This window comes from Marmota monax, unplaced genomic scaffold (genome assembly GCF_021218885.2).
Source record: "Marmota monax isolate L192 unplaced genomic scaffold, Marmota_monax_Labrador192_F-V1.1 WCK01_AAM20220418_F8-fsc00004, whole genome shotgun sequence".
NCBI lineage: Eukaryota > Metazoa > Chordata > Mammalia > Rodentia > Sciuridae > Marmota > Marmota monax.
In genome coordinates, this window is record NW_026692881.1 from 34594257 (window position 1) to 34606797 (window position 12541).

A 12541-nucleotide genomic window follows, 5' to 3' on the forward strand; every position below is an offset into this window, starting at 1 on the left:
AAACGTGAGCCACCCAAGCAGCCCACCAAGCCCCTGGCTTCTTATCTTGCGAGGGCTGACAGAACGCCCAGCTACACGGACAGACACCTTGTCAGCAGAGCGGGTAACAACCGAGCCCAGATGAACCGATGAGGTTGGTTGGGAGGAACTTTTACATGGTAGATCTTGGACTCTTCTCACAGGGAACCAGAGGACTTGTACTCCCTGCTCTCACCCACTCAGGAAGCATTGTTTCTGTCTTTTTAAACCCAGACTACCCTTAAGGCAGGCTAGAAACTCAAGAAGATGCCGAAGAATGAATGGGGGGGGGGGGTAGTTGAGAAATCAAACTGTTTTCAGTATAAAAATCAAGAAGCTGGCCGATGCTTCACATAGAATTTCAATTCCCTTTTTAAATGCATGTGAAAAACATAAAAACAAAATGTATATGAGTACATTTCTGAGCCTCCTGAATTGTCTTTTGGGCAGGGGGAGCTGTTGTTCAAGTTTACCATGCAGGAACGATGAGTAATGGTTTACTGATTGTGCCATATCAAAACACAAATTTTGTAGGTGAAAGCCCCACGCCCAAGCATCCAAGATGCAAAGGCAAATGGCAGAACAAGCAGGAAAAGATGAAACGGTAGGTATGGGCTCCTGTAAAACCTACTCGCACTGCCCACCAACGTCACAGTCCAGGCAGGAGCCCTTCCCTGGACACAGCAGGCAATGACTTCCAAGCCCCACCACAGTTCACGTGGAATCCAACCTGGCTATGGTGGGCTGACTTCATCTGCAGGACACATCAGGCACTTTCAGAGATTCTCAAGTTTCCAGTTTCCACTGACCACACAAACATCCTGAGCGTCGTCCACAGAGAAGGGGCTCGGGAAGATTCAGGAATGGGATTGGCCAAGGATGCTTCTCCCATCTTTCCTTCTAAACCTAATTCACTCTGTATCCTGGCTGCGTGCTGTGCCTGCCAAAGGTACAAAAGGCCCCTGGTGTTTTCAAAAATTAAAAAGATCTTCTGGAAAGTTCCTCCGCATGAACCAGCAAAAATCACCACTTGCTGAAGCGGACACTTGGACTAGAAGATCACAGGCAAGAAGTCCCAGCCAAACTAGTAAAAGTCGGCCTAGCAATGAGACAATACAGGCCCCGGTGGCCAGGTTCCAGCGGATTCTGCAGCCAGGATGCTCTGCAGGACCACCAGCGTAGACCCTCACCAGGGCACTCCAGAGTTCCCGGAACTGCACTGTTGGGGTGCACCGTGTGCTGCTTGATCGATGGAAGATGGGAAAGCGATTGGGAAATCACTGGCAGCCGAGGGCCGATGACGTCAACATCCAGAAAGCACGTGCAGCTTCTCCGCCTTGTCCCCAAAACTCACCCCTCTCCTAAGGGAGGCTCAGGGGATAGGATGTGGGGAAAGCAGCCTTCCCACAGTGAGGGTGAGCACATAGGCATTCAAAACGGCTCTGGGGGGGATCTAAGAGACTTAGTCACCCTTGCGGGAGAGACCAGGAGCGGGGAGAGGGTAGAAATAGGCCTTACTTCAGAATTTTCTAGATCGTTTGGGTTTTATTGTCATGTATGTATATTTCTTCTATGTTTTAGAAACAGCACTTTTTCTTTGACAAACAGAGCATACACCATCTCTAACAACGAGAAATGGCAAGACTGACGCTTCTGTTGCTCTCTTCTGCTGCAAGGTCCTCGTCATGACACTGTGTGCACTTCAATATGGGTACCCCGTGGACTGTCCAGGCCACATCCCCCAACACCGAGGGTCCATCCTGCAGGTCCAACAGCATTAGCCCTGTGAGCTTCGGGAAGCCACGCACCCTTCCCGGCCCAAGTTCCCCTCCGTTACACAGGAGGCAGCCCAGCTCCACCTCACAGTGACCAGGAGGCGGGGGTGAGCTCAGGCCCTCAGCACGAGCTCAGTGATATTTGCTCCCAACCCACAGCATTTTCCCTCAGCGCCTTGAACATCAGTTGTATCCAGACCCCAGTGAATACAGATGGCACCTCTCTGTGGACCACCCGGAGCCTCGGGTTGTTAGAGGTCATTAACTGCACAACCGGGAAGATAGCCAGGTGACAGGAGGGCTGCCTGCAGAACAGGATATGACCTAATGGGCACATCTGAGTTGGGACTCACAAGGCCTCTGCTCCCAACCAGGTGGGATGGGGCTCCAGCAAACGAGAAATGCAGAATCCAGGAGTCAGGGAGCGTCCAGACACAGGGTAACACAGTCCCAGGGACAAACAGGACGGAGAACTCTAACATTCAGTCTGACACTGCTCCACAGCAAACCTCTGACCCCAAGGGAGCCTGCATCCCCCAACTGTGGCACAAGTTCATACACATGTGTTCCTTCCCCCAAACACAGCATCTCCATAAGCCTGTAATGTGAACGCTGTTAAGATGGAAAAGCTAGCCAGGCACGGTGGTGCACACCTGTCATCCCAGCAGCCCAGGAGGCTGAGGCAGGAGGATCGCAGGTTCCAAGCCAGCCTCGGCAATTTAGCAAAGCTCTAAGCAACTTAGCGAGTCCCTGCCTCAAAATTTAAAGAAAAAAAAAAAGGTGGGGGATGGGCCACTGCGGATGTGGCTCAGTTGTTACGTGCCCCTGGGTTCAATCCCCAGCCCCAAAACAAAACAGAAAGGCTCAAATAAATAACAGAAATGGAAACCTTTACACAGTGTGGTTCTCACTGATATTAAAATACAACACTGTGCTTACTTTGTTGAGACGAAGTGTAGAGATTCAGATTAAATATACAAATCTGGAAAATACTTTCGTTATAAAAACACAAAGCAGAAAAAGGTAAGAAAATGCCCCCAGTATAAAAAGGCCTGAGCCTGATGGTCCCATCCAAGGCACATCTTAATTTTACCTCCACGCATTTTTAGAGTGCTTTTAAAACCCCCTTGGGGACTGTAAAGCTCGACTGGCTTTCCCCTCACTCCCTTCCTCTGGAAGGGAACCTGTTTGGAGTGCTTGGCGCAACACCCCCACCCACCCCCACCCCCCCGCAGGCAGGTCCCCGAGGGATGCCATGTTTCAGGGGTTGCTGTCCTTGGAATCGAGGCCCTGGGCCCCCACGGAAGCCCTTCTTCCTCAGCACTATTAGATTATCACTTTTTCTCCCCTTTTCCATGAAATCATAATTTCCCCTGTTACATAGTCTTCAATTCCTACTTCAATTCTGAAGTTTTCTTTCCAATTAAAAAAAAAACAACACCCCATTGTTGGTGAGAAGTTACTTCTAAACAATAAATGCTAACACTGGTGAACTGTTTTCCCACCCAAGCCTTGGAAGGCCTTTTTTTAAACATGTATTTCCACAGTCTCCAATTCAGCTTCCTTGCTTTCCGGAATGTCCCTTTACCATGTGCCACAAATCAAGCTTTTAACTAAATGGGCTTTTCGTATATTTCCACACTACATATGGGAGATTAAGCAAGAAAGTGGGGTTGGTTTTTCTCCCCCTGGCTTTTTAAGGGGCCACCACGGAAGTGTTCTCTCTTCATACGAGACAAAGCTGAACACCTAGAGGGGACCTCCCAGGGAGGACAGCGGGCAGGAGGGCGCTCTCTGTGTTTCCTCCTGAGGACACCAGCCCTGGGCCGCAGCCTGCCCAGGAGCCTGCCCACCCTGAGGCTGCGGCCAGCTTCCCCAACCAGACCAGGCCTGAGGACGGCACTTTTGCCCCAAGTCTCGCCCACATGGCCTACAGACAGACAAATGTTGTCACTGGGTCAAACTGGGCGGGGGGGGTCTGCATAAAGCTTCCAGGGGTTTTTCCCCTCCACAGCAAAACTTGGGTAATTAGGCGAGGAAGTTTATCAGACGCTGAGTTTATCCCTTAACGGGCCTCTGCCTCCCCCAGTCTCTTGAGCAACCTGTGAGGGCCGTGACGCACCCGGCCGGGCAGCCAGCTTCTACTTAGAAGGTCCTGTCAGCTAGAGTCCAGGTCAGAGCTTAGTCAGGCCACGTGTCCTTCAGAGGCTGAGAGAAGAGAGCCGCCAAGCAGGGGCAGGGGAAGGCCAGGGGTCCACAGAAAGGGCAGGTCCCAGTGAGGTGGCCCATGACCATGCTCAGCACCCAAGTCTTTCTGAACCAGCAAGGTTTCACGAGGCCCTTGGACTGCCCACCCTGCAGAGGACATTCGTGGGGTCTAGCTGCCAGTGAGCAAGCTTCCAGAAGCATAGCTCCCTTCTAGAACGACTTCCTTCTAGAAACAGCAATCCCCCTCCGGAACCAGAGCCCCCTTCTTCGGTTTGCTGTGATGCGGAGGCCAGTCACACTGGCCCAGAACAGGCTCCAGAGTCACCTACTCCTCTCCTGCATCTCTGCCTCACTCCTAGCCTCAAAGACATCATCACAAAAGACACCCATGATACTTTCTCTGGTTTTACTCTCCCTGTATCTGGCTGAGAGGGCAAAACTGAAGCCTGAAGAATCACCCCACCCCACCTGGTTCCCACCCCCCCTCAGCCTCTGGTGAGCTGCTGGGGGCAGTGGGAGCTGGTGGGAGCTGCACAGGACATGACCATCCAGACAGAGCCAACTCTAGGACACTCGAATCTCCATCCTACCCTATGGGTGCTTCTGGCTCCAGAGCAAGGAGTTGACATACTCACTGAAAATCCTCCTCAGCACACCCAGCTCGTCCCCTGTGTCCCCTCCTGTACCTGCACCACCCCACTGCCACCCCCAGGTGACTTGTGGGCATCACAGGGAGCAAAGCCCCCCCTTCAGTTCATAGGTGCACAGGCTGCTTTTCCATGGCCCCTGGCCACCCTATAGGGCCACAGGAAGGCCAACAGGCTCACCAAGAAGCCCCTGTCTGGGTGGACGGCTGCTGGTCCCTTCTGACATGCCAAGTGCTCAGGAAACAGCAGCAGGTGGGCAGGGCAGCACAGTGTCCGAGCCCTGACCCTGAGTGAGGTATGAGTCCCCTCCCAAGGGGGCTGCCCCAAGCCACCTGAGTTTCCCCAAGCATCAAGGTGCATGAAAATTCTCAAAAATTCATAGTTACTGGAACATGATTCCAAGAAACACCTTCTTTAGTACTGGGGGGAAAATCTGTTGTTCCAAAAAAATAACATAAATGAAATGTCTGTCTTGCACCCAGTAAATCCAGTGCAAATTAGTAAATGTTAAGAAGGAAAACTCACAACAGGATAAATCACCAACCTCTGGCAGAGCACATCAAGAGAGAGGCCTTGGAGCCAGGAAGACTCGAGTGTGACCTGTGTCACACAGGAGCTTGGGCCAATGCAGGATGCAAGTGACTTCCTGAGAGCCTGGGGGCAAGGGTCCCAAGACAGCCAATGATGGGCTCACTTGTCACCTGGTGAAGACTCACTTCGCATCCCTGGGGCCTTTGTGTGGCTTCTCCCTCCAGCATGGTCGAATAGCCCTCTTTTACCTAGACACGGGACAGGCATCTCCCCCTCCACCAACGGGGCTCCCTGAGGGATGTTCTTTGTGAACAATGAATAATGCTCCCCATTTCACATATATGAAGAACTGGGGGTGTGTCGACATTCCCAAAAAACTTAACTCCCAGAGATGTTTCTCCACTCCCATTTCTCTTGCACCATTTGCCCCTCTCCAACACAAGGCAATCACATTTCAAATAACAGCCTCCAAATAACCTTGAAGCCTCCTGTGGAGCCTGGGTTGGACCAAGCACCAGATGAAGGAGGACGAGTGAAAGGAAGGAGGGAAGAACACGGGAGGGCCTCTGTCCCCGGGGCTTACACAGCAAGCGAGAAGATGACCACTCTAAGTGGACATGGACGATGGAGAGAAGTCAGGAGATTTTAAGGGCACCTTCCTCTTTCATCCTAATAGTTACAAAAAAGAAAAGATGACATAATTACAGGATGAGAGCCTAGTTACGCCACATGAGAGGGTTCCCCTCCTGCCTTATTAGAAGAAAATAATAGCAATGGGAACACCACTCCCTTTTCTCAACTCCCTGTGCCAGATCCCAAGTGTGGATGCTTTAAGAGCAGCCCAGAGGTGACTGGTGAGGAGGGAGGGTGGGGCAAAGTGGCCACGTGGCCTGAAGCCACAGCACTATCCAGCCAGGTGAGGGTCATCTCAGGACTAGACTCTCCAGAAACGGACCAGGCAACCGGCTCTGGGCCATCACTGCTTCTCTGGCCTCACAAATGACAGTGCTGTCACTCAAAATAACAGCAGCATTCTTGGTGGCAGATATGACCCAATGGGCCCCCTTTCTCCCATGTTCTTGGCACAACGATCATCTGCCCATACTTAACACACACCCAGATTCTATCCTCAGCCTCCACGAAGACAGACCTGCAAGGGACATGGTTCCAAAGACCTTAGCAAGGACCCATTCAGCCAGGAGCTGGCCAAGGACAGCCAGATCCATGCGGAAACTGTTGCTGATCAATGGGTCCTTAACCCTTCCCAATGCCTTGTCCAAAAAATGCCATGGATACCCAAGTCCTATGACCAGAAGGGAGATGAACCCTGAATTTCCCAAAGCACTTTTAAGAATCACCTGGGAACTTGTTTAAAATGCAGATTCCTGGCTCTGTTCAAGATCTACTGAATAAGAATCAGGGCTGGGATGATGGAATCTGCAATTTTAGCATAAATTCTACTAAAATTCATATTGAAGCAAGGCCAGTGAGCTGCTGTGGCACTTACTACTTTAAAAAAAAAAAAAAAAGGAAAACACTTTATCAGAATCAAGTTCCAAATATTTTCCTAAGACTTCACATTCATATGTACCTTCCCTTTGTTCCTTCATAGCATTTCCTGACCCTTGGCTTAGGGCACAGTGAAGACAATCTTGTCCCATTTCCCAAAGCCAAAATCAACCAATCAGAAGGCAAATACAAGAAAAGCAGCCACCAAAGACCAGGTTTAAGGTTAAAAGCAATCCTTTCCCAGTTTCACAGAAAAATCATCCTACCACCAGGCCCATGGCCACACCTGTGACCTACTAACAAAAGTAAATATATATAATATATGCATTCAACGCTATTTTAAAGAATCAGAGGAACTCAGCCAAAATTCAGTTTGGAAATAAGTAGTTCAGGTACATCTCTGAGCCCCAGGGTTCAGATCTTGACTTAAATTAAAGAGGACTAGAGTTTCTTTTCTCCTAGTGGTATAAGTCCCATCCAATATCCATGCCTACCTCAAAAAAAAAATAATAATAATAAAATAAATAAAAAATAGATACAGGACACTAATGTGGCCTATGATGAATAGACAGCTATACTTGGAGTCCCTCCAGAGTTATTTCCAGTCCTGCTGAGGACCTGACTCTCTTATTACTGTCCTTTCTTGACCTTGGAACTAGACCTCATTTACCACCCCACCCCACCCCCCGCCCCAAGCACTGTGACTTGACTCTCCAAGCTCCAAATGCTGAGCCCACCAGGCAGCATCACACAATGATGCTCAACGAAGAGAGGACATCAAAGCAGAGGAAAAGATCCAAGAGCTGGCTGGGTGGTTGGGGAGGAGTAAGGTTCTTTAAACTCTTTATCTACTTTCTGTTACCTGTCTCCGCAGGGGGATGCGCTTGGTCAGCTTGTGCACTGCAGGCTGGCTGCTGAAGTCCGGCTTCTTGGTGGTGGTCTTCATTCGGCACAGGATGACTGTCACCACCATGCAGGCAATGAGGAAGACCCCTATGCAGTAAATGGCTATCTCCAGGTAATCTGGGGAAGCTGTGATCTCCTTTTCTCTTACAGGAGCTAGATGGCAGGTCGCAGGGGGAGGAACAGATAAGCAGGCCAGAGAGTTAGGACAGGGGAGTGATGAGTCACAGTGTAATTAAAGGAATCAAGGGCGACGGCCATTCTCCAGTCAAGGTAGGCGTCCCCGTAACTCAAGGCTGCAGGATAACAGGGGCCCAGTTGCAAGTGCCTCTGGCCTGAGGCTCTCCCAGATGCAAACAAATGACCGTGGGTTCCTCACTCCACCATCAGGGCCCAGGAGGTCACCATCTCTGGTCTTAGTGGGTGTCTGCCAGCACTGAGTGGCTGACACCAGGTTACAATGGGCAGGCTACAAGCCACATTCTGTTGGTCATTGGGGCAGAGCTGGATCATCGACTACACCCACAACAAAGGGACCATCTTTCATGGTGGCCTCTGAAGGCAAACCAAATTCAAAGTTCTTGAATATGAGCGTGCCCTTTTTGTTCCTAAGGAGGACATGATGGTGCTTCATGTCACTGGGGTGGGCTCTTTCACAGCAAAGCCCTACAAGATTGTTTTTCCCAGATGAACACAGATAAGTGTTCAGCTAATAGACTGTCCCCCAAAATGTTTTGATTTCTTTAATACAGTCCCCCATGCTATTCAGTTAAACCAATGCATTCTTTATAAAGACAATTATGATATAAAATCTTTATGCACAAAATACACAAAGTTTATAATATTCCATAATAACCATTAAGAGTTTTGTATAAAAATATAAATGGCATTGCATGTGCATACTTATGTAATTAATTTAGCAACTTTTTATATCAAATATTATCTGTCCCCTTCTTAGTCTTCAGTGATCAATTTACAAGCAGTGTATTTCCAAACAGTATTTTTTTTTTCCCCCAAACTGCATTCTTAGTTAATGGGCTAGTATTATCAGGCAAACTGGTTAAGAAGTGCCAGTTAGGCACCTGCAGAATGCAGTACTGCAAGTTAAAGCAAGCTCAACAGGAGAGGCATCTCATCGTTTTTCAAAGCAAATATTCATAGAGCAGATTCACAACAAAAGGAAAAACGGATGCAATGGTATTGAAGCTTATACATTTTAATCAGAAAAAAAAATACTTGCAAAGATAGTCAACTCTCAGCAGCACAGCACAAAATGAAATGATCAATTTATTTTTACTTGATATAAAACAGGCATGCAGGTAGGCACTGTACTCTAAAAACGAGGAATTAATAACTGGAGTGGAACATCATGAGCTAGCAAACCATAGTCTATGCAGTTTCACAAACGAAACAATAGCAGCAAATGTAACAAAGAAAACAGGGTTTGTCAAGACTAGAACAGAGATGTTGGTTAGACTTAGCAGCAACGTTTAGCAACAGGGCTTCACTGATGTTTATTTCTTTGCAGGGCAGAAATAACATCAAGCCTAAGATGGCACAAGCATGCTCCCTAGAAAAGGCCAATGAGAGTTCATTCTATTGCAACATGCAACAAGCCACCGATTCCCAAGGTAGGTAACACACTGCTTCTGCACACCTACGTTGCAGGGTGCTTCCCCCAGGCACCCCAATGAACATCCATCTGCTCACATCTCATTAGAAACACAAGAGGGGGAGAAAAACCACATATGGGATTTCAACGAGATGGAATTTGCAATGAGAAAAAATTACTTTGAATTTTATAAAGTAATTTTTACTTCTTCTTTATGAGAAGGGTGATGGGCTAATTTATACATTGGCTCCATGACTCACTAAAAAAAAATATAAGATCCCTTTGGGTTTTAAGGGTGAAATTTTACTTGATCATAAATGTGAGTGTGGGATCTCCTTGTAAGTGAATTTCCAAAGCAACTTTCTTAATCCCTGGGGGATCATTTTGCATATTTTTCAATCTTTATGCAAGGATAAAAGGGGCCATTTCTGGGAACAGAAGCTGTGTTAATTTTATAGCAATCAACCAAGAAAAGGGGAAAACCCACGGAAAGAAAGAGCAGTATATACCTGGCAGAACTGTCAACCATGCAGAGTGAAAGGATATCCCAATAGAATTACCCGCCAAGCACGTATATTCCCCAGCATCCTCAAAAGTTACATTCCGAATATAGAGAACCTCAATCTCTTTGTCCGTGGTGTTAACACCGGCAGCCTAGAAAACAAAGGAAGCGAGAAAAAGGCTAGAGACAGGAAGGACTGTGGAGGGGCCACGGAACCATGGGCCTCCACGGCGGCTCCAGGAGACGCTGGCCACCGCGAGATTCCAACTGCAGCCATCCACAAAGCCCACAACCAAGACCCTGAGCACACCGGCCAGCTCACCTCCGCAGGCCCGTCACCACACCGGCTTCACCACCTAGACATGCATGCAATCAAACGCATGGAAAAATCAACCCACAGAGGTCTGTTCGCTGGGCCTTTGCTTTAGTTTGGATTGAGGGGGTGGCTTTCCAAAGGCACAGTGCCCAAAAGGCTAATTTGGCTTCTGGTCTTATTGGCTGCAGACTCCCAGCTTGAGAAAAGGATGCTTCTATCTAAATGGCTGTGTAAGAAAACAAAGCACTGTAAACAGCCCAGGTAGACACCTCTCTTGTCCCCATGGCCCTGTGGGAACCAACCAGGGTGGGAAGGTTGTCTCGGTTACCAGATCCTTAATTTCATTTTTGCAAAACCATCTTGCATTACAAAGCCTTGAAAGAGAATGGAAGAAAGCATGATCTTGGCAAGAGAAAAACTGGGCTTTCTGTTGTGGTGGTTTCTCTCCTTTTGTAATAAAAAATATTTGAACATGAGTCACGACAAACTAAGAAGGTCCACCTTCCGCCTTTGACAGCGTCCAGTAGTACGTTCAGTGGGTAAGATGCACTATCTTCAAATTTAGGGTAGGATCCACTATGGAACCAAAGAATTTGTCCAAGAGACTTTCCTGGACAAATAATAGCATGCCAATATTTCTCTAAAAATCTGGAGTAGAAGGACATATATTTCTGATATTTGAATGCTACAAATTCAACAATTCTGCCAGTTTGTGTATAAAACGGTGCTAATGTGCAGTCATGGTGGGAAACGTGCAGCCCGGACAAGATAAACCAGAAGAGATGACTGAGAAAACTGGGTAGGGGTGGAGGGCACTCTTCAGAAGAAATGACAGCAAGCACCTTGAACATTGTGGGCATTTTTCCATGGCTGCTGGCACTATGCCAGCCGCATCACCAAAGAAAGATTATTATGAATATACCGAGGCCACAGGGGTTATCCTAGAAGCTGCCTGCAGGCTCCCAAAGCACCAAGTCTTTTCAGCTTCTATATCCAGCTTTCTTTTAAAAAAATGAAAACAAAAACGAAAACATGGTTACCTTGCTGTTTTGGCAGGACAGTGAGCCAGGCAGACTGGTTGGCCTGCCCTATATAATTGGAGACCTTACATATATATTCCCCAGCATCCGCCTCAGTCACATTGAACAGAGCCAGCACTTCTGCATTGGAACTATTTATCCCCGAGTGCTAGAACAGACATAGGAGAACAATATAACGGCCAACCAGGAAGGACCGAGGGCTGTCTATGGTCCCACCACCAACATACCACAGGGAGACAACCTCCATTACGTTCAAAGAGCTGTGGGCTGAGGGAGAATGAAAAGGGTGGGGCAATGGAGAGGATGTGGGGTGCGGTGACAGCAGGTGGAAGGGGGAGAGCCGCTGCCCAGGCTGCTCATCTCTCTCCAGCCTTTGGACCCTGGGTATTGTTAGCTGGAGAGACGCTCGTGGTGGGGAGTCGTTGGACACCTATGGTTCTGGGAAGCCTGTTCTTTTGAAGGACATTCTCTACGGGCAACTTAACCCAGGAGACATGGGAGGCAGGGGGCTGAGGACTAACTGAACTGCCACGTGCTACTACGTCCTGAGAGCGAGTGAGATGGGAAACAGAGGCCGGTGCTACGAAAATGGAGGCTTGCAAAACAAACAAACAAGGAACACAAGGGGGAAAAACTTTTCACAGGCATAGAAATATGGCTCAAAGTTTACTCCTAAACTATATATGAATGATTTAGGGAATCTTTGAAATAAGTTTTTGGAAAAAAAAAAATTCTAAAAGGTGGCTACTCAAATATTAATAAAAAACAGAGTAACATCAAGGTCTTTCCATCAACTCCGTCCCACTGACAACTACACGACCATCTTGTAGGGGAGACAATGTCATGAGGCCCACTTTTATAGAGGTGCAGCTAAGCCTCGACATTTTTTCTAAGATTTTAGGGCTGACAAACAGCTGAACTAGTCTGACTCCAAGTTTAGTCGTTCTTCCCCGACCCCACAGTTCCCTTGTGATATTTTATTAGCAAGCCTAAAGATCTGCTAATTCCTTAACATACTGGCCAAAGAGAGAATCATCTGTCAATTCTAACAGGAAATCAAAGAACCTGGCCAAACCCACCGGGGAGCCCAGTCTGGGGCCCCCTGGGATTTGGAAAGTGCTCACCTTTAGAACCTTGAGGTAGGGCAGCCCATCGGGCCCATATTTACTGCCGTTCTTCTCGACATGCTTGATCCACTGGATGTGGGGCTGGGCGTCGCTGTACACTTTGCACACAAACTCCACATCCCCTCCGACCACCGTGGAGGCATTCGCCGGCAGCCCAGCCTGCAGGATGGGCCGGTGTGGCGACCGCTCTGATGGAGAGAGGGGAGAAAGGACAAGCAGGGGTGGGAGGAGGAAGAGACCCATAAACAAGGTGTGCTGTCCAGAGGGCTGTTGGGGGAGCCAAAAAGGCCTCCGTCTGCTGGCTGACTCCTCTGGAATAACATGGAGGCCCCATGCACGACAGAAAGGACTTC

The 12541-nt window shown here is 48.4% G+C and overlaps 1 protein-coding gene across 16 annotated transcripts in view; it reads right to left on the bottom strand.

The window, feature by feature from the left end:
• Nucleotides 1–12541, bottom strand: part of Fgfr2 (fibroblast growth factor receptor 2) — a 99396-nt gene that overhangs the window by 22923 nt on the left and 63932 nt on the right. For 7 of the 16 annotated variants that reach the window (XM_058581350.1, XM_058581357.1, XM_058581359.1 and 4 more), the window contains 3 exons: nucleotides 12186–12376; nucleotides 11062–11209; nucleotides 7544–7747 (listed from right to left, as the gene is read on the bottom strand). In XM_058581350.1, the coding sequence (XP_058437333.1) occupies nucleotides 7544–7747; nucleotides 11062–11209; nucleotides 12186–12376 (543 nt within the window). Of the gene's footprint in view, nucleotides 1–7543; nucleotides 7748–9712; nucleotides 9858–11061; nucleotides 11210–12185; nucleotides 12377–12541 lie in introns of all 16 variants that reach the window. The other 9 variants (XM_058581351.1, XM_058581358.1, XM_058581360.1 and 6 more) reach the window with 3 other exon arrangements.